Source organism: Erigeron canadensis, chromosome 9 (genome assembly GCF_010389155.1).
Source record: "Erigeron canadensis isolate Cc75 chromosome 9, C_canadensis_v1, whole genome shotgun sequence".
In the NCBI taxonomy this organism is placed as follows: domain Eukaryota; kingdom Viridiplantae; phylum Streptophyta; class Magnoliopsida; order Asterales; family Asteraceae; genus Erigeron; species Erigeron canadensis.
The window spans coordinates 11,068,109-11,091,280 of record NC_057769.1 but is presented as its reverse complement, the minus strand read 5'-3'; the positions used below and the strand labels follow the sequence as shown (position 1 = coordinate 11,091,280).

Genomic DNA, 23,172 nt, shown 5'->3' with positions numbered 1-23,172 from the left:
ATATATATATATATATATACTACACATATAATATCTACAAAACAAATAAAATACAAGAGACAAAAACAAAAACAAAAAAGCTGGCCCCACACCTTCCTTTCCCTCCGTCGTCACCCTTCCACCCAACGAACACTCCCCATCGAAGAGCCCCACGAACACGTTGCTGCCACGAACACGTTGCTGCCAATGGTGTCCTCGTTGACACAAGTGACGAAGCGGCCAACGACGAACCATTGGCTCCGGCCTAATACAATTTAGGTTGTACTATACTTTCTGGTTAAGCAATTGTTGAAGTGATGGTAATAGTTGAAGTGGTTTGAATCCATTAATGTTCTTGAGTGGAACCGTTCACGGGCTTTCAAATTGGTGTTGCTTTGTAGTAATATTGAGTCTATATTCAAATTACAATCCTAATTCTCTATGTAAAAATGTCTCAATTGAGAAAACTAGCCTATTTCCGTATAATAAAAATAAGATAACAAGTAATACTCCATCCGTCTTGATTTAAATGTCAATATTCTATTTTTGTTTGTCTTGGAATAAATTATGACTCTCAAAAATAACACTTATTTTACCATTACATACTTTTTATACATTTTTTCATAAAATTACATTTCCAAAAATCGGTGCAAAACTGTAAACTGACTAATATCTGATGTAATGATAATGACCCCCTAAAACAGTGTTTTCTCAAAATGGACATATAGTTTGGGACGAAGTGAGTAATGATGTAGTGTTCTTATCAGCCACCTACATAAGTTCATGACCATCTCCAGATATGCATATGGAACTCACCAGGTCAATTCAGATTTCAAGCTTGCATTACCCTCTTAGTTACTCACCAAGCTACGCTTTCCGGCCAGCCATCCAGACCTCGGAAAAAGATCACAACTTTTACGAATTGAATCGGTCCAGACATAACACTTCATACAATACAATCTCCATTAGCATCTTGGATGCGATATCAATCACCAGAAACTATATCATGAACTGCACGGCGAACCTCAATTGAACTGCTCCCACGAACCTTATGAATTCTAATATCTTCCATCTTGCTCCTAAAAGTGATAGCTTCATCCCACTTCTTGGCTTCAGAATAGATGTTTGATAAAAGCACATAATTTTCGTGTGTGTGAGCTTCTAGTGTAAGTATTTCGTTAGTAGCTTCTTCGGCCAGTTCAACATTTTTAAAGATCTTACAAGCTCCTAATAGTGTTCTCCAAATTATTGCATCCGGTTCAAAAGGCATATTTCTAATTACATCTCTAGCTGCATCTAATTCTCCTGCTCGACTCAGAATATCAACCATACAACCATAATGTTTGATTTTTGGTGTTAGTCCATATACATCGTGCATAGAGTTGAAGTATTTCCACCCGTCGTCAACCAAACCAATATGACTGCACGCACTTAAAACGCCTATAAAGGTTATGCCATTTGGTTTAAGACCTTCGGATATCATAGTATGGAAATGACCAAGGGCAGCATCTCCATATCCATGGTTCGCAAGTCCCATAATCATCGCACTCCATAAAGACACGTCCCTTTTTTTCATGCCATTAAAAACCTTTGATGCATTGTCGATATCCCCACATTTTGCATACATGTTGACTAAAGAAGTCCCGAGCTGAATATCTACTTCAATTTGGTTTTTCTCTATGTACTTGTGAACCGTCTTACCCATATCTAAAGCACCCAAATCTCCACATGCAGACAACACACTAACAACCGTAATTTTATCAGGTAAAAATTTACCCAACTGCATCTCATGAAAAAGCCTCAAAGCCTCACGGGACATGTTGCAATCATACAATTCAACTGCCATTTCAGTATCACATACTGTACTAGCCGACATACCCATATGTACAAACGAAGCATAACCATGAATCATGGTATTCCACGAAACCAAGTCTCTTATCAACATACTATCAAACACTTTTCTAGCTAAACCCATTTCCCTGATTCTCACATATTCTGCCAACAATACATTATACGAAACCAAGTCCGGATCTTTCATTTCACCAAAAACTTTCCTAGCAAACACCACACACCCAAACTTCACATACATTTCAACCAAACCCGTCTGAACAAACAAATCACAACCAAACCCAAGTTTCACCACCTGGGTATGTATCGTTTTACCGTTTTTTACAAAACCCGACCTCCCACACGCTTGAACCACAAGCGACAAGCTAAAACTATCTAATTCAAGGTTTTCTTGACGACGTAATTTGATAAACAAAGGCAGACACTCAACATGGTTTTGGGTATTCAAGTAAGCTCTAATCATAGTGTTCCAAAGAAAAGTGTCTGGGCTTGGCATTTCGTCGAACACGTTACGTGCATAACGTATATTTTCGGGGACGTTTACGGGGAATTTGCGAAGGAGGTTTGTGATTATGAAGTTGTTGGATTGAAGTGAAGTTTTTATAAGGAATGCGTGAATTTGGAGAATTTCGTGAAATTGGTTGGCTTGTTTTGAGTTGTGAATGATGGACATGATTTTTTGGCGGGAGAGTGAAGTAATATTGACCTGCATATTCTCATTTGATTTTATTCAAATACTTAAGTAGAGCATTTTTGGACGTATTGGAGTGAAGTAGTAGACGAATGTTTTTTTTTTTTTTTTTAAAGACCCTGGATGATACACAATTTAATTAGGATACAGGTTGTATGGTTGCGGCAAAGAGGTGTGATAAGAAAAATGCTTGAATGAAAATTTCTATAGAATACATGTAAAATCCGTGTTAAACACGAGCTAATTTTAAAGCGATTCATAATAAATATTTTCGTAATTGAAAAACCAGAAAAACTTGTTTATGTTGATGAGAATTATACAACATAAAGATTGGTATAAATTCATACAAACCTATTAATATACAATTGTTTGTTTCTTTAATAAACCATTGTTCGAGGAAGCAGAATTTTCAACAAAACTGAGTATAAATTCATACGAAAAACACATAGTGACTAGTGGCGTATCTAAGAATATCACGTGGGTCGAAATTTAGTTTCGGCAAAAGAAATTTTTTCTCCGTATTCAATAACGGGTCGGGTCGGGTCAGGTTTTAATAAAAGATCATATATAATAAATTGAAATTCTTTCACAAAGCGAATTTTTTCACAAAGTGATCTATTAACAATTAAGCGAAATTCTCATAAGATTCTCTAGCCCAACCTTGCCATGACTTTAACTCAACTTCTATTACGACCACTATCTTAACTACGAAGAAATGAAACAAGTTTTTACTCTTGTACAATTCTTACTATAGGAATTGATTCTTGATCAATCTTGTTTGGTTCCTACTTCTCCCGAGTTGTTGGGGTATTTTTATTACACAATATCACTACTCGAAAAAATCTTTTGATAAGTTTAGTGTTTTGAAGATTAAAGATTTTGAATTAGAAATGAAAGAATAATGACTAAAACTCTAAAGGTTGTTGGTATGCTACTAATGAACCATTAGGATTAGAAAAAGTGTTCATGAATCTTTGTAAATTGTTTTATTTTATAACTAACGGATTTATGAACAAAAACTAAGTGTATCTAATTATAATTTATTTATTTAAAATGTTTTAAAAGACTTATTTTATAATTTATCTAGGTCCAAGCTCTTGAATAACATGTGTCAAATTTTAAGTTTCTATACCCTTGCTAAAAAATTTTCTGATCTGACGTAACTATGTGGACCTAGTTGGTATAAACATGCCCTTGATAGTGACATGTATCATTTTGCGTATTCTATGCTCTAGACAATGTTACAGACAAACACATAGGCTTATCTTATCATAAAAATACATAGTTATAGTTATTAAATACATAGTTATATTGATTATGGAGGTGTATGTAGAAAGTATCTGTCACATCCCACCTTAGGCGGAATCGTAGGATATGACGAAAAGATATAGCAATAGCACATGGACTTTATAATAAAGTCAGACTAAATGAAATTCAAATAAATGTAAATTCCACAAGCGGAAAGTCTAGGCAACACGCCTCAAATATCAAAAGAACAATTGCAATTAGTGTTCAATGTTTCACATGCAATCTAGGAGTCCATGAAGGATCTCTTTATTGGTCTTCCTAAAGTCCATAAGCTCAATCTTCCTAAGCATTGTTATTACCTGAAAATGAAGGCTTGAAAATGTCAACATAACGTTGGTGAGTTCGTAGGTTTAAAGGAATACAAATGAGTTTGCTGTGCATGATATATCAAGTTTGGACAATAGTGTAAATATAAACATGTAGTAGCATACTAAATACTGATCAATGTCATCATAGTTATCCAAAAACACAATCCCCATCACTCCTGCCAACAACTCAATCATGCTTTAAATACCAACAACTACCAGCTGGAGTATAAAGTTGGTCGATAGTTTTCCAATAGTCTTCAATAGATATCAAAAGACATCTATTGCATCAAAGAAATCAATACAAACAAGCTAGCATACACATTTCATAATTACACGTATTTGTCCAAGAAAACAAACAAGTTTTGGCACAACTAGTAAAGAAATGAAAAGTGTTTTGAGCATCATTTTCCCCCAAATAAATAAAATAAAAAGGGGTCACGAAACTCACCTCAACAAGCAAGTAATTATGCAAATCCAACAAGGTCGCTAGAATCTACACAACATATATATATAAACAAGTTACAATTATGGACATGGTCAAGAACCGTCCATTGTAACCCGTATTTGATGAAATACACATATGGCTACTTTCAAAATATTCACAACTGATTTGTCATGTATTATTAAGTTACAAGTCACATAACTTAATATATAATATTTGTTGTAATGATTTAAGATTAAATTCTACAAGTTCATATTAACTGAAATTTTTGGTAACTTTATCTATTTTTCATTAGGATGAAACGAACGATTCAAGATTCCAAATCTTAACTACTATTACCTTAGAGTGTTATATACTTACATGAATTTTTACATAATTTATTTGGCACGTTAACTATTTTTAAAAATTTAATGATTACAGACTAGTCAGAAAAATCACTGTTTGCGCACAGAAAAGTTTTATAAAAGTTAAGGGCCTTCAAAGCTTCAAAAAAATCCAATTTTTTTACTGTACAATTTTAACATCTCAAAAACGTTTTTGGAGAAAAATGATTTTCCAGTTCATAAAATCGACCAAGATATGACTATTTTAAGTTGACCAAAATCTGTTCGGAAAATAAAGCTTTGCGCAATTTTGTTATAAAATTCGTTTGACAACCTTAAACCTCATATTTTGACACGAAACCACTTCCACCAGAAAGTAGACTTCCTGAACTTAATTTGAGACACCAAAAACGTGACTTAACCATCTCCCATGATCAAGATACGACCTCTTAAAGTTAATAAACTGAATCTGTCCAGATTCTGAAATAACCCAACTTAAAGTTTTAAAGACTTCTACAATTAAATACTTATATAAAAACTTCCAAATCTTTCCAACGCCTATTTACATCTGTTATTATGATTTCCATGCCTTCATAATTGAATTTCTCTAATTACATTAATTATTATAATACAATAAATACATAAACTTTTAACATTAATATGATTTGTACGTCAAGCTTTTGATTTAACCCTAAAAAAAAAACCCTTTCATTCATTATTATAAATTTTCCATAATATATATTTATCAAATATGTTACTTATAAATAAAAATTAATAAATAAAAAAAATATGCTTATATATATATATACATATTAATAAATAAAAAGACTAATATATATGAAAAGGGAAGACAAGTGATTTTACCCCAAGATTGATGATCTTCTTCTTAGATACTTTGAAAAGAAAGAATAGAATATAATCTTTAAGAACTTTATTATTAATTGTAATTTAAATCAAGATTCAATACAATTATAATTAAACTTACCAATAAATTATAGCTTTGATCTTGAGAGAGTTTTCTCTCTTTTTTTTTTCTTTGGGTCGACGGCAAGAAGGTGTAGAGAAGAAAAAAATAGTTTTTTTTTTAGGTATTTACTTATATTTATTATAAAGATAAGTGTTTTAGAGTTTGAATGTAATTAGAATATATTAATATATAACTTAACAAGAGTGTCAATAAAAATACAATTCTTTTCTTTTTCTTCCTTTTTTTTTCCTTTGGCCGTTCCCCCTCCCCCTTAAATGCTAGCTTCCAAATTTTTTTTTTATTTTTATAATCTTATTATTATTATTATAATTATTATCCTACTACTTGTATTGATTATAAATTACTTTGATAATTATTGATTTTTATTCACCACTAAACATCGTATAATAATTTTTCAATGTCTAGAAATGGACATGACTAACAACTACGCGTCTAGAAATAGGGGAATAATTATAGTCATCTACGTTTAGGACGATTAAATGTCTAGATCCTAAACTATTGAAATACAAATAATAAAAATCCCATATTGAAAATGATCACCACATTTCTATGCTTGTTATACTATATAGACATATTGACTAGTCAAGAAATTTGAATGTAAATTAGAGACTATAATAAATTACCAGTTTTGTTGACGGATATCACAGTATCTAACAGAGTTTTATCTTTGTTATTTTGTATTATCCCGCCTAAATTTCAAGTCACCACAACTGAATATTCGAAAATGGTTAACATAACTTTTTTGTAAGTGAAGATCATATAGACAATTATTAGTTTAGAGAATAAGGTATTTTACTAAACATAATTCTAATTAACTTCTTTAAAATATCTATTTCCAACCCCACTTGTCCCCCACTCACTTAACTTACCCTTTTCCTTTCCTCTGTCAACCTAACGCTGATGGTAGTCCGATAATGGCTGATCAAGTAAGATCTACCACCTATATGATAATATTTGTGTTTTACTTTCATTCAAACATTGTATTCTGTTGTATTTGATCGATTATGTGTGATGTTGTATCCAATCAGAATGATTATATCCTATCTTTTTTCTTATAGATTAATTATTTTAATATTAATTTTTAAGTAAAAAACATGGGGGCAAAACATTATATATATATAAAATTAGTATGTGAGAGGTTCTACATCTAAGCTTGGATGTCTAACAACCACATACTATGTTTTCTCTCTCTCTCTCTCTATATATATATATATATATGGGGGTGGGAATATAAGGTTGTCGGGTATCTAAGCTTAGATGTTGAACACTCACAAATTGTTTTTTTTAATCCATAAAAATCATGGAGGCCCATGCATTTATTCATTAAACAAGAAATAATAAAATATTAGTATGTGAGGGATTCCACACCTAAGCTTAAGTGCCAGACGGTCTTATATTCTCTTTTCTCTCTCTCTCTCTCTCTATATATATATATATATATATATTGTTTGCATATGTGTTGATTGCGATAAGTCATAGTTTGTTAATATCTCTCATAATTGGGGTTGGAATATCATATATGAACTAATATGGTATTTTTTGGTTGTTGGAACCCACCATATCTCTTTGTCGACAGATTATTTTCCAAGTTCTTGATGATATCAAGAATAAAGACAATCTATTAGAATGTTTGGCAAGCTTTAACAATCATTGGCCATTAATTCCTGAAATAATTACATTACATCATTTTATATTAATAACCTTAAATGACATTTTTATATAATTAAATATCTAAAGTTCACAAAATAAAGATACTTTATCAATAAAATATTGATTTAAACCTTGAAAAGTATGTATATATTAAAAACACCATGCATAAGTTTGATTAAATTTGATAAGAAAAATGGGGTGAATTCATTACCATATGCAACAACAATAATATAAAAAAAAACATATATTTTCATCCGCTCGTTTTTACACTACAATAGCCTGTAGGAATTTCGATTCCCACAGATTCAATTGTATTGTCTTCATTTTTGGGCAGTAGCTTCATAGCATCTAACCCGACATTTTGGACGGTTGAACTTGGTCTTAAGTGCTTTGAATGTTAAGATACAAAAACGAGAATAAAGGGCCAAATTCTTGGTGATTTTATTCATCTTTTGTCTTTAGTTTGATTTCATACATCTTGATGTTTATTATACAATGATTGTTGTATGCTTCTAGTAGATCTAGAGAAAACTTTGTAATACTTCATTATTGATGGTAGTAGTTTTTTACCGGCTTAAACGTCATGTAATTTGATATAGTCATACGAGTAGGAAAAATATTCTTTTTTTTTTAAATATTCGATCTTTAAAGGTTATTAGGGTGATATCATCGTGTGGGTGGTGGGAGCAGCGCCACATGGCTACACTGCTACCGATGGTGATCCACGCGTGTAGGCTTGCGGATGGGTGATTCTACGCTGCGAGTGGTGAGGTGCGTGGATGTTGGAGGCCTAACGCCCCTCCAACGGCTAATTTCTTATTTTTTAAATTTTGCAAGTTTGAAAAATGATAGTTTTAGTTCCTAAACGGGTATTCTTGTACAACTTTTACATATACACATCCAATTAACTAAAATTCACTCAAATCTTTCACTTAATCATATATAATACATACACATATTCATCTATACACATCCATTTTCGAATCAACAAAGGCAAATAATAGGCCAACTATGACTTTGTTCTAGCTTAAAAACTCGATGTAACTTCACATGCTTGACGATGCTAGACATAGATCGATCATGGAGGCTATTATTCAAGGCATAACGAACAATAGGTCGTCTTACATGGCTGAAATCGAACAACTTCAAGCTTTGGGTCGCCATCCTAACATCCTCGAACCCAATTATATTACTTATCTTCAATAGAAGATTGTCTGGCTGGATCAAATCCTTGTCAGGCTAACGGGTGTCGTTTCCACATTCATGAGCACGCTTGAACACACAGAATATTGGCAAGGCAGTGTTAATGGTGGTCGACGTCAAGTTTACCAGATTAACCCGGATGAGGAATACACAGGTCAAAACAACCAGGCTGACCGATCGCCTGAACACTATGAATACATCCATCGCAATGACGGAGATAATGACATCTCCTCTAACGATTTTCAATTGGGTTGGCGTTAAGTAAAGTTTTTAGGATTCGTAATTATATATAAATACTAAAATGCAATGTCGATTTGTGAAGGAATTTTACTGTAGCGAAAAGTATAGTGTTTAATGTGTCAGGTACAAGTGCTTCAGAAGTAATTTTTGTTCATCTAATGGGTCTGTAAAATTACTCTTTTACCTTTGCTTCTAATTATACTTCTTTTATGAAGCTAATATACAAACATATATACAACCTATACATATGAAAAATGATTAATGTGGCTAAATTTTAGGCCTAAAAGTATGTGGGTGTTTATTTTACAAAATTTTGGTGATAATGGGAAAGATTTACAGGGGAATATTTTTAAGAAATTTTTTTTCTTGTTTTGGGTTGGTGTTCATACTAATAGTATGTATATCTCGATGGAAAAAAAAGAAATAATAGTAAATTAGAAAAGTTGCCTTCTTGCCATCATTTATCATCTTAATCTTAATCTTAATATATACTATAAGAGAGTTGAACTAATGTTTATTAACCAATCAAATCGTTCGATTTTATCAAATTGACTCTTGCTTATGTCATCATGTAGATAAACTATAAATTAAAAATTCTAATAATCATTATCCAAATATACTATTATATTATTATTTATATTAATTTGTAAAAAAAGTCTCATTTATTTACACTTTTTTGTTTTCCATCAATAATTTACACTTTTTATCCATGAATACTTAATTTATATTTACTTTTAGCCATCAACTTAAGAGAATTATTTAAAATTTATAGTCATTTAATTAATAATTAATTAAAAAAATTTAAACATAATCTCTCAATAAAAGAAGGCTCATAATTTTATCCTTTTTTTATATATTAGCTTTGTGTATTAATGTTTAAAGTTATAATTGTTACTCAAATCAAGAGTCCTAATTGTTATCAAAGAATATGAAAACAATCATAATTGTAATCTAATTATCATAGAACAGATGATTGGAAATAAACCTATTCGTGTTATAAACCCGCATCATGATCAAATACATATACTTAAATGTCAACTACAGGATCACAAGTATGTTTATATTTTAATTTTTAATTATCTTTCATAATAATATCATATTATGAGCAAAACTGGTTTCGAAAAATTCGATGAGAGAGAAATAATTATAGCATGTGCCTTGTGGAATAACTACGACAAATAATTACATCAATATGTCTTAGCTAATAATGAAAGTGACGAATCTGTGATAATGGTACTACAACATGCAAAATATAACACTTGAAACCGTATATTTTCAAAATTATAAGCTTTTACGACTTAAATATATGAAAACCTAATATTGACACTGGACACTGGTCTAAATCAAATTGACTTTCACTTATGTTATCATTTAGATTAACTATAAATTAAAAATCCTAATAATCATTATCCAAATATATTATTATATTAGTATTTATAATAATTTGTAGAAAAATTCTCATTAATTTATACTTTTTTGTTTTCCATCAATAATTTACAAATTTTAGCTCTGAATACTTAATTTATATATTTTTTAGCCATCAACTTGAGAGATTTTTTAAAATTTATAATTATTTAATTAATTAAAATAATTTCAACTACAACATAGGGTTATTTGAATACTAAATCCAAATTAATATGAACTTCATTCAAGATTTATTCTATATCTTAATAAAAAAAGTATATAATTTTCTTTTTTTATATATTAGTTTTTAAGTTACAATTGTCACTCAAATCAAGAGTCCTAATTGTTATCAAAGAATATGAAAAACAATCATAATTGTTATCTAATTATCATAGGACGGATGATTGAAAACAAACTTATTCGTGTTATGAGTTCGCTTCATGATTAAATACATATACTTGAATGTCAAGTACATTATCACAAGTATATTTATATTTTAATTATTAATTATCTTTCATGATAATATCACATTATGAGTACAACTGGTTTAAAAAAATTGTATAAATGAGAAATTATTATGAAATGTGCCATGTGGAATGACTATGGCAAACAATTCCATCAATATGTCTCAGATAATAATGACGGTGACTAACGTGTGATTATTGTACTACAACTTGCAAAATATAACACTTGGAACCATTTAACTTCAAAATTATAAACTTTTATGACTTAAATGTATAAAGATCTAATATTGATAATATCGTAAACCTCGTGTCCAGTGTTAGACACGGGTCTAAAATCTAGTATATTTTATATATACGTAATATAATACACTATGTAATTATTTATAATTTAATATACATATACATATACACTTATATGTTATACCAGACTTGGTTTTTTATATTATCAACTATTATTTGGAGTATTCAATAACTAATAAACTTTAGATAGATTTTTTAACTTATATAATATAACATTATATATTTAAATATTTATATTTATCTATCCAATTCAACTCTGGTCCGACCAATAAAATATTATGAGGCCGGTTCAGTGTCCGGTCCAGTTTTCAAAACATTGGTTTGCTGTACAAGTTTATATGTGTATAGTACAAGTAGTTGATGGAAAGTTGTTAGTGCATTTTGAACGTAATAAAAATCTTCATTTTTTTTTAACTATAAACGTAGTTTTTGTTTCATTAGTGTAGGTTTTAAATATGGTTACAAGTAAATAAATAATAGTTTGATGATGTAGTTCGTTCTTTATTGCTTTAAGCCCATAAAAAGCAAAAATGATACATACAAATTGTACAAACTGATGTGCTACTCGAAGATAGTTTTTTAAGAATCATATTTCACATTTTCTTTCATTTAATATTTATTAAAGATTAAACATATATAGTTTAAGTCAAGATCAAATAATTGAACTATTCTTCAATAGTCATATATATTTTGTTTATCATTATATGTGTGTTTGTACAATCTGCCCTTAGATTGATTCAAATAATATGTGAGAAATTATGGCTAAAATTTAAGATTTCTAATACATAGTATATATAGATTTATATATTGGGGTATTTCTAACGAGTTTGAAATGTTAAAAAATATTTAATATACGAACTCAACTTATACAATCTCTTTTTTTTCTTTCTAATATGTTAAAACCCATAGCGAAGCGCAAGTAAAAGAAACTAGTTGTAGATTATATCTCAAAAAAAATAAAAAATATTTTCATTTACAAGTACGGGTACGTACTTTATACTTATCGAATTATCAAAATTTAAAAGCTATTTTTTAAAAAAAGAAATTTTCAATGTTTAAAAGCTAATTTATGCTTTTTTTTTAACAGACACCTCTTATACAAAAGGAGACATTACTAAGACATTGCAATTTTGTTATGTCACCATAACAAAGAGAGAATAAAAGTAAACTTCTAACTTTAGTTAAAAGAAAATTTGCTAGTGTCATACCATTAATAAAAAATTAATTTCAAGAAAAACCACTTAGCTAGGTAGCTAGGTAGCTAGGGGCAACACCCGTATTTAAATAAGGGGTAAAAAGAAGCCCATCTAGCTAGCTTGCCAAAACTCCCAAATTTAGTGTGAAAAAAATGTCATTCCTTTCAAAAATATCATTGCAAACGTTCATTTCTTCCAATATAAAACTTGCTTTCACTCTTCTTTTCGATATTTTTGGTTTTTAATAAAGTATACTCACAACACACATCAAGTTTAAAGCTTTTTACGTTCAAAAGATGTAAAATATTGTATTATACTCCATCCGTTCCATTAGAATTGTCATGTTTTGAATTTTCAAAGTCTTTATTTTTCAACTTTGACCTTAAATATTTTTGTTTGTGTTGTATAATATTTAATGAAAGTTATATGAATTGATTGAGTTTTAGATATATTTTCATTTGGTATAATTTTCATCAAGTAGTATATAATATAAAAATATATATATTTAAGGTCAAAATTATAAAACAAAGACTTTGAATATTCAAAGTGAGACATTTCTAGTGGGACCGAGGGAGTAACTAATTCCAAGATTCCGTAAAACTTCATCAACAAAAGTATAAAATTACTATAGATTTTCAACTATTTTGAGCTTATTTTGTTAAAAGGGTTTTTTTATATAATTTTCTCCTGATCAATTTACAATATAAGTCTATTATGAGTAAATCCAAGTTTTCGCAAAATTTCATCAACACAAGTGTAAAACTATTATGCGTTTTTAAAGACTTTGATCTGACTTTTTCAAAAAGGGTTCTTAGAAATTTTGTTCTATTAAATTATTTAGTATAAGTCCTTTCTTAATATGTTCGTCTAGTAATATTATACCAAAGCATTGTATGGTTTATTTGTTTTATAGAATCTAATTTAATCTTTACGTTTTATGCATGGTCTTATTAGGAAAACCTGTACCCTATTTGGACAAATATTATGGGTAGTTAGTAATTACGAACTTGTTATAGGAAAAAAAAATCAAACTAGCTACTTTTACATATTAACGTTTTATCTTATCAGATTTAACTTAGCTAAATTCTTAATTCTAAAAATCTTATTATTAACTCCCAAAAAGAAATTTATAATAATTTGATTTCTCTGTTACCTCTTGAATAAATTGTTAAATTGTTGTTCAATTCAGGGGTAGTTAAGTAACTACAATTCAATTCAATTCATGATCTTAATTGATGTAATGAATCTTGAAAAATTTACTACTAATGGAAACCAATGATCAATATTTAATACTGACCATTGCGTTATATGCCGCTTTTACGTATAAATTGAGCAACAATTTCCAGAGAGAAGTCAAATTTGATAAGTTAAGTTAAATTATTTTGACTTTCATTTGGGGGTTTAATAAGTATTTTAGAATTTAGAAATTTTAGCTAAGTTAAATTTGATAAGGTAAAACGTTAACATGTAAAAGTAGCACGTTTGATTTTTTTTTCCTGTTGCAAGTTTGTAATTACTAACCATAATATTTGTCCAAACAGAGTATAGGTTTTGCTAATAAGATCTCGCATAAAATGTCACGATTAAATCATATTCTATAAAAATAAATAAACCATAAAATGCTTTGGTATAATATTACTAGACGAACATATAGTGAAAGGACTTATATTGTAAATTTATTAGAACAAAATTTATGAGAAACCTTTTTGAAAAAGTCAGACCAAAATCTTTAAAAACGCATAATAGTTTTACACTTGTGTTGAAATTTCGCAATTACTTATAATAAAGCATTTTACATCTTTAGAACGTTAAAAATTTCAAACTTGGTGTGCGTTGTGAGTGTACTTTGTTAAAAACCGAAAATATCGAAAAGAAGAGTAAAAGAGGACTTTCCATTTTCACCTTAAATTTGTAGAAATGGACGTTTGCAATGATGTTTTTGAAGGTCATGACACTGTCATCACGCCAAATTTGGGGGTTTGTTTGCGAATTTGATGGAGAAAAAGGAGGGTTTTTGTCTTTGCTTGAAAAAAAAAAGAGGGTTATTGTGTTTTCTTGAGAAATGAGGAATGAAGGTGGTGGGTAGGTGTGGGTAAGTAGTGAGTTTTATAAAATGAGGGTTTCCATATTGCGAGGCAGTGAGTTTTTTACGAGACTGCCTATTAGCGAGCTAGCTAGACGGGCTTTCTTTTATGCCTTCATTTCAATATAGGTGTTTCTTCTAGCTAACTAGCAAAATGGTTTATTTTTAAGTTAAAACTTTATTAATGGTAGTGGGTTACATATAAGAGACACATTACAAAGAATTAATTATAAACATAAAGTCATTCTATTAATACCCGTTGATGTCTAAAGTAGTCGAGCGATTTTTTAGCCATATGAAGCTGGTTCCTTAGATTTCTTTAGTGGCGAATCGAAGTGATGGGGATTTGTTAATTATTTTTTTTTTTTTGTGTTAAATATGTAGTACTTTTATTGAGTACTTCAATTATAATAAGCTATAATATTTAAATATGTTGTCTGAATGGGTTAAAATTAAAAATAATAAATGGATTGTCAATATTTGAGAAGCTTGTTGATATCTAACACCAAATTTAACATAAAAAGTTATGATAATTTATTTGTGTTTTACAAAACAGTCGAAAATTCAGCCCTATCGAACCCTTGTTTTAAACAATTCGACCATCAAACGAATTCAACACCTCAACCCAACTTCAAGAACTTGTATACACACAAATATGACCCAACCGGTAGTTTGATATCATCCATTTCTCTATTAATCTTTTACAAACGATATAAGACAATAAAGCTACCTAATAACGTTATTAATCAAATAAATCAATAAATAATCACCGACTTGGGTTAGGACCAGAAATGGAAAACCATACACCTCAAATAATTAACAATACAAAGGGTAAAACGAACCTGTAGGAGAATTAATGGGATCAAAACCACTTAGAATCATTCACAAAACAATCCGAATTGACTTGGAATTGCAAGGTAGATCCTATGGTTTCTTGGTGGGTTTTTTAGGATATGAAAGTATGGAAGTTTGAGTTTCATCTAATCCCAAAAATAGATTAGGATTAAAAGAAAGAAATTATAATTCAAGTAATCGAGTTTGTTCAATTACATAAAGACAATCTTGAATTTTAAAAAAAGACCAAGAGAATAAAAATGTGTAAAACAGGTAGATGTTATTTATATAATACAATTAAATAGAGGGTGATGTAAAATAACATGAAGTGTTTTGATTGGAGGAGATTTAGATATTTTAAGATTTCAAAAGGATAAGATTTTTTTCTTTTAACTTTTTCATATAGACAAAATTTTAAAGGAAACTCATTATCTCATTTTCAAAAAACACTCTCTTAATTAGAGTATTTGGCTTACTTGAACTAAGTCGCCAAATCCCCATCTAATTATTACTATCAATGTAAAAATCAAAAATGTTTATTTTGCCTCTAATTAATAACTATAAAAAATGATGACAGGTCAAGGCTCGAGGTTGATTATATCAAAAGTAATATGAGGACTATTTTTGTTTAGTTTTCATTATATTTATGTATATAAAATAATATACATATTATATATATAACAATTAAGGTTTCTTTATATATGGTAGACTTTTTAATTCTTATTATTTTGTCATTAAACTTTGACTTTTTTTTTACATATTACTTCTTATAGTTAACTTTTTAAAGTTTTATGATTTTATCACTAAATTTTGATTATTTTACAAATTATTTCTTGAAATAAATATTAGCTGTTAGGCTACTTAATTAGCAGCTTGGCTACCTCCTTTTATTTAAAAAACATTTTTTTTAATCATTTTGAATTTTAGGTTACCGCAGACTTACACTAAGCACATCTTTTAGATTTTTTATTCTTTGTGTCGTACCTATACGCTTTTGTAATGTACGTTTATCGTTATGTACGTATCCCCAATTTTGTATACTATGCAAGTTTTACGTATCGTTATGTTTCTCGGGGCAACGCCCGGTAAAATAAACTAGTTATATATATTTTAGTACTTTCATATATGAAAGTTTTAATCCGAGTATTTTCTGATTATTCATCGAGTTACCAAAAACTCCCTACTTTCATTTGCTGAGCCAATTTAGAGTAGCGAGTTCTCCAACGTTAATTAATGTTTTGGAATGTCACATCACTTTCTGAAACTAGAATTACTAATTCCAGTTCCATCCTCTCTTTTTGGAACCGGAATTTGTAAATCCGGTTTAACCTTTCCTTTTTGAAAACCAGGAATTATAATTCCAGTTTTATTCAACGTGTTTGAAATCAGAATTTGTTATTTTGGTTTTACTTGTTTTGACTATTAATGTAAGCTTTTGAATTTTATTGAAGTATTTTTTTTATTTAGATATTATTAAAATTTTAATTTTAAATTAAATTATAATTGTTATGAGTGGTGAGTTGCTAATGAAAAAGTAGATTCTGGTATGAGTAAGGGGTAAATAAGGTGGTATAGTGGGATTGGTGGGAAGCGAGTAATGAGTGAGTGAGTAAGTGGGTAATTCAGGGGTAGGATGCCAATATCTTTATACTCCAAGTAATTCCGGCAAAATGTGATTGTAAAAAAAAGTCAGAAAAATTATTTAAAGTGGAAGGTTAATCCTACATTTGTAGTTACCGTTGTGCTATTATTTTTTTCTTCGATTAGCTCAGTGTGTCGGTTCGATACGGTATACTAGTCAAATTAATACCGTTCGTACATGTAATCACGTTAACAACTGTGTTTATCATTTTCAAATAAACAAGTCAAACAAGGCATGGAATAAAAAATGACGGCAAAATAAGATTACCGGCTGACCCGGTCAATCCATCAAAACACTTGTACAACGACTAAAAGCCAAAAAGTCAAAAAGAAAAAAAATGGAACAAAAATTAAATTAAATATTTAGGGTTTGCTTAACTTTACTTTGTTCAGTTGAAATTCAACAATTACAAGGTCCAGGTCAAGGAAGTCAAAAACGCGTGCTTTCTCTCCAAATTTATCTAAATTAATTCCTGTTCTTATCAAGTAAATTCTATTATTTTCAGGTGAGCATATTTTTTATTTATTTATTTGTTATTTTTATATAATTCCATGTTTTATTTATTCATTTTTTATAGAATTTTAACATAGATTAACTTATAGATCGTTATATGTTGTTCCCAGTTAATCTTGTTATATGTTTGGTCAAAAAGTCAACTGCTTTTTGTATCTAAAGATTTCCATGTATGTATGTGTGTAGGACAGATATTTGGGGTTTTTAAAATTTTTAAAATTTATTTATTTTTAGATAGTTTAAGGTTGTTACAAAATGTATTTGAGGTTGTTTTATGGATGTGAAATATATAATTGGTTTTGGTTGTTGCAGTAATAGGATTTTGATAAAATATGTTGCCTCCACGTCAGCAACCGAGGTCCGGAGTCCTGCACACGTCTTTATCACTTGTACCGGCGGACGGTGGGTCGAATTCTGATCAGATCCGTGATTCGCCGACTGAAAGTGCGAGTTCACGCGAGACTTGGCCGACCGGGGATGCTTTGATGTTATCAAAGCAGTTGGAAAGAGAGAAAGCGAAAGAACGTGAGAATGGTTCTGCTGAACATTCGGTGATTCGGCATATATCTAGCTCGGATAGGATGACGCTACGGGACGTGTCTAAAGAGAGAGTGGATGTAATTGCAGACCGAATGCGACATTTGCCTGACGAGTTTTTGGATAAGTTGAAAAACGAGCTTCGAGGTCTTATTGAAGGAATGGGTGGTCATCAACATAGAGAAGAATATATCTTACTTCAAAAGATGGTTTTGAGTAGAACGGATTTGACGGAAAAAACGCTTGTGATGGCTCACCGTGGACAGCTGGAAATACTAGTTGCTATCAAGACGGGAATCCAAGCGTTTCTCCATCCGACTGTTAGTCTATCGCAAGCGTCACTCATTGAGATATTTCTATACAAAAGGTGTAGAAACATAGCATGTGGAAACCAAATTCCGGCTGAAAATTGTAATTGTGAGATTTGCTCAAAAAGGAACGGTTTTTGTAACCTCTGTATGTGTGTGATATGTAGCAAGTTTGACTTTGAAGTGAATACTTGTAGATGGATAGGGTGTGATTCGTGTTCTCATTGGACACATACAGATTGCGCTATACACAATGCACAGATCGGAATGGGGCCTGCTGCAAATGGAAGCACGGGAGAAATGCTTTTTAGGTGCCGAGCGTGTATGAGGACCTCAGAGCTATTTGGGTGGGTCAAAGATGTGTTCCATCACTGTGCACCGTCGTGGGACCGAGAAGCTCTCGTTCGAGAACTTGAATATGTGAGTAGAATTTTTCGTGGAAGCGAGGAGCCGAGAGGAAGGAAACTGTATTGGAAGTGTGGAGAGCTTGTCGAAAAGTTGAAAAGTGGGGTGGCTGAACCTGTGGCTTCTAAAGCAATACTTTCGTTCTTTCAAGGTAATCAATATCATTATGTTTTATAAACTGCATATATGAAATTTAGTAATTTTACCACTGATCAGTTATAGTACTTGTAGACTTTGGTGGCTATGAGATCATTTGTACTAATATTGTTTGTATAAGATGTTGTATAGATATCTCGCCGTTTGAATTTATAATAAGTAAATAAGGAGATTTTTGATTGCTTGGCAAAATCAGATTAACAAATAAAATGACCTTTTTGTGAAAAATAAAAGATGGTTTTATGAAATGTAAATGAAAATCTCAAAATTTACCTTAAACAAGGGTTAAATGGTTAATTTTGGTCTATTGTTGGATTGTTAACTTTTTCGCATTAAGTATCAAATTGATCATGCAAAACCAATCACCGGGTTATTAGGTGTGCTTGGCTTTGAGTTTTGAAACTGATCTTGTGATATTAAGCTCTCAAATCCAGAAAATCAACTTTAAGAAGTATAGAAATTAGTGTTTAAATATACTTCTGTTGTTTGAAGCTGTTGTGAGTACAGTACATAATATGCTTTTGAGTTTTTGCTAAAATTTGATTATTTCAGAAGTTAGTAAGTGAATGTAAACAAGAGGAGAATCATGTATTCTTTGTTTTTGTTACACGTAAACATAGTCTATCTGATTAGGTCAAAAGAGTAGATGGAGAGATCGTTGTATTTTACTCTTAGATACCATTCGGTGGTTATCTGAAAACTGATTTTATGACCTGTAAGTTATTTTTGGAGAAGAGTTTCTTTATCTAGCCATTGGGTGTTTGAGATTGCATATGTATGTATGTTTTAAACAGATAATAAAATTTTGAGTGTTTGGATGAGAGTGCATTTCTTCTTATGGTAGATGAAATAAGAACTTAAAACAAGCAAGTTGGCACCTAGCATTTTCAAACCAGATAAGCCGTTTATAAACTTAATCCTAAGCACCCTGGAAACTGATTTATGTAACTTGAAATCGTAATAATCAGACTCATACTCACACTCTTTAGAAGCAAGGTTATGTTTATCTAAACGTTATAAATTGATTATTGTAAATTGATAATCAGTTCCAAAAGGCAGATGCCAAAAGATGCTGCATACTCGAATCTATTGAAATGATTGTTTGTACTTGACTTGTTCACAATGTTAAGACTCTCTTTGTGAGTGCAGAGTTCGACATAGACCCCACAAAGCATCAAGCAGGCGGGGAAGGTCAACTTATGGCCCCACAAGAAGCTTTCAACCGAATTGCAGATGTAGTACAGGAAGCAATCAAAAAGATGGAAATGGTCGAAGAAGAGAAGGTACGTGTCACAAAGAAAGCACGATTAGCCCTCGAGGCCTGTGATCAAGAACTTAAAGACAAAGCTCGGGAAGTAGCAGCACTTAAAATGGAAAGACAAAAGAAAAAACAGCAAGTAGATGAGCTCGAAAGTATAGTCAGGCTTAAACAGGCCGAAGCTGAAATGTTTGACCTCAAAGCCAGTGAGGCTAGACGGGAAGCCGAGAGACTGCAGAGAATTGCACTTGCGAAAGCCGATAAATCAGAGGAGGATTATGCAAGTAGGTATTTGAAACAACGGTTACATGAGGCCGAAGCCGAGAAACAATATTTGTTTGAGAAAATGAAGTTACAGGAAAGTTCATCACGAGCATCACAGAGCAGTGTTGGCGTTAGTGCTAGTGAGCCTTCTCAAATGATGATGTATAATAAGATACAAGATTTGCTAAAGAACATGTATACTACACCCTCGAAAGGAGATGGTCAGTCTAGTGATATTCGCTCGCTAGGTTCTGTTTGAGTACGTTTGGTTTAGCTATTAGCTCACCAAGCATGAGTAGGTTGTTATTCTGTGCACATTTTTAGTTTTTCTTTGTTTTTCTAATCATTGTAATTCAAAACCAAAGGGTGGTTGTAGCAACTTTATACACCTTATGTATCAAGTGTTGTGATTAATTGTGAGCCAGGAGTGAATTGTTGTAGTTGCATCTTCTGTATTGGAAAATTTTGGGATTTTTCGTATACAGCTGAATATGAATAGCTCGGTATAAGAAGTAATCTATAGCTGATTGGCGTCTGCACGCATTTTACATCATCTATTCAGTGGCAAATTGCGGATAAAATGTTGCTGGAATGATCCCTAAGAAGACTGGTGAGATAGGTGTTAGAGTTGACCTAAGTACTAATTTGGGTTTAATGCACCACAAGCCAATTAAATCGAGAGAATGTAATCAATTATCAACTAGCTTAGTAACCCGCGTACTACGCGGGCAAATCAAGGAAAGTTTATTTTGATATACTAATAAAAACGAATACAAAATTAAAATAAGTATAATGAATGACGTAACACATGTTTTTCGAAATCGTATGTTGTTCCAAAAAAATGATACGGGTATATGGTTAGATCTTTAAAAAATATGTTATTTTACATTAAGTTTGGTTATTTTTGATATACTTCATAATGGGGGATTAAAAATTAAAAATTTAATATAATGTCATAAATATAATTACATACAAAAGATTATTAATAAGAAAAAGCCTTGAATTGCCAAATAAGGTTTTTCTTAAGAATAATGATGTAATCAAAATTTTGTTTTATTTATATAATAGATATCATATTAGCAAAGTTTAATATTACTCAAATAATTTAAAAAGACTTAGATTAAAAAAAATGTATTGATTTTTTTTTAATATGATTTTTTATAATCATGTACTTTTAAGTTATTCAAATGTTATTATACTTTTGATTTTTAAAGTCCCGTGATATTTGTCCCAAAAATTTATGTAAATCTTAACACGGTTCATTTTACTTATTAAAATTCATATAAAAGTTCATGAAAATATAATGATCTAAAAAATGATTTAAATGGGTCAAATACTATTAGACTTATGCCCGCGTAATACGGCGGCGGTAGGGGTAGTGATAGCGGAGGTGGTGGTGGGGACGGTGATGTGGGCGACGATGACGGTGAATGTAAAACTAATTGTTGTTAAAGATGATATTGTAGTTATTTTAAGAGTTATATGATAAATACTGTAAATTATTTCATTAAAGGTATTATAGGTATGTTAGATGAAAATGTTTAAATTAGTAAATAAGTGAGAAGGGCATTTTTGGTTTTTCAAATGTAGAAACTTCAAGGAAAGAAATAGATGGTTTGTTTTATTGGATGATAAGTATAAATTCAAGGTTATAAAAAGTATATAATGAACTAAATAAAAAGGGTACATTATACATATGTATTTGCTGTTAAAAGAAAAATATGTTACATTTTGATGAATTTAACTTATCTATTAAAATAACAGTAATGATCATGAAAAATTTGGAAACAATTTGTGTATTCATACGTTAGAAAATGTTCCCATTAATGTTCATATTAGAATCAATGTAAATTAAAATAGGGGTTGTATTTGCATGAGATTTTTAGTTGTACCTATATTTTTTATTAGCTTAGCGATTATGACTTTGTTGTATTTTAAACTCTACTCAAAGGGGTTTTTTTTTTAACAGTGAATTAGTGATGATATTCTATGTTTCTATCATTTTTATTTTAATGTTATTTAATATTTATTGTTAATTTATACTTTTTCATTAATTTTACAGAATTATGATAAAAAGATCCATTGAAGTTTGTTAGGGATGCACGTTTTTGTAATAATTACTATCCATTTGTAGTGTTTGATGATTATTTGGTTTGACCATTTATATGTAAATATAGAATGTAATTTATTATTTAGTATGTAATTAAACAATTTAGTAAATTAATCTATAAAAAGTAAATGATGTAAGCACATCCAAAGGTTAAAATTCAATCTTGCTTTTCATCCAAGAGTTATGGTTTTTTCAAAAATGATTTTAAGATGTTGGTTTATAATTATTGGAGATGTGTAATATATGTTTGATTACTTGCATAAAGATGTATGTGTAGGTGTATGGCTGTATGATATCTATTAAGTAACGTGATTTTAATTTTAATTTTTACAATAGAATTCTTAAAATGTCTTTCAAAACCGTAAGTTTTTTTTATAAAATATTATTATTACCACTACTAGCATGGTATCTGCGCGTTGCAATAGGGATACCATTGTCAGGATGCAAATGAAAGAGAGAGATATTGAGATAAAATTGCGTGTGTATGAATGACTACAAATGAAAAGAGGAGAGTTTTCTTGTCAATGATAGTTTAAATATTTCCCAATGTAACTTTCAACAATGAGGGGTGATTCTTTTTATTATGTAATATTGATAATTTTTTAGTGAATTGATTGAAACAATACGCCAATCCCAATAAGCTTTTATTTTAGGGAATAATTTGGGTGATTGCCATGTGTTAATAAAAACTAGTATTATTTATCTATCTATCTATCTT

General features: G+C 30.3%; 2 protein-coding genes and 1 long non-coding RNA gene across 3 annotated transcripts; 1 reads left to right on the top strand and 2 right to left on the bottom strand.

Annotated features, from left to right (window-relative positions):
- Positions 1–494: 494 nt before the first annotated feature.
- On the bottom strand, positions 495–2,588 carry LOC122582988 (putative pentatricopeptide repeat-containing protein At5g40405). The gene has a single exon (XM_043755421.1). The coding sequence runs from the start codon at positions 2,537–2,539 to the stop codon at positions 965–967; it is 1,575 nt and encodes a 524-aa protein (XP_043611356.1). The 5' UTR covers positions 2,540–2,588; the 3' UTR covers positions 495–964.
- A 5,853-nt stretch (positions 2,589–8,441) lies between these two features.
- LOC122582105 lies at positions 8,442–15,516 on the bottom strand. The gene is made up of 2 exons (XR_006321099.1): positions 15,270–15,516; positions 8,442–8,809 (listed from the first exon to the last, which is right to left on the bottom strand). It is a non-coding gene; the product is annotated as an uncharacterized LOC122582105 (long non-coding RNA).
- A 1,763-nt stretch (positions 15,517–17,279) lies between these two features.
- On the top strand, positions 17,280–20,784 carry LOC122581715 (OBERON-like protein). The gene is made up of 3 exons (XM_043753977.1): positions 17,280–17,408; positions 17,729–18,817; positions 19,972–20,784. Exons 2-3 carry the CDS (start codon positions 17,749–17,751, stop codon positions 20,601–20,603), a joined length of 1,701 nt encoding a protein of 566 aa, XP_043609912.1. The 5' UTR covers positions 17,280–17,408; positions 17,729–17,748; the 3' UTR covers positions 20,604–20,784.
- The last annotated feature ends 2,388 nt before the right edge of the window (positions 20,785–23,172 follow it).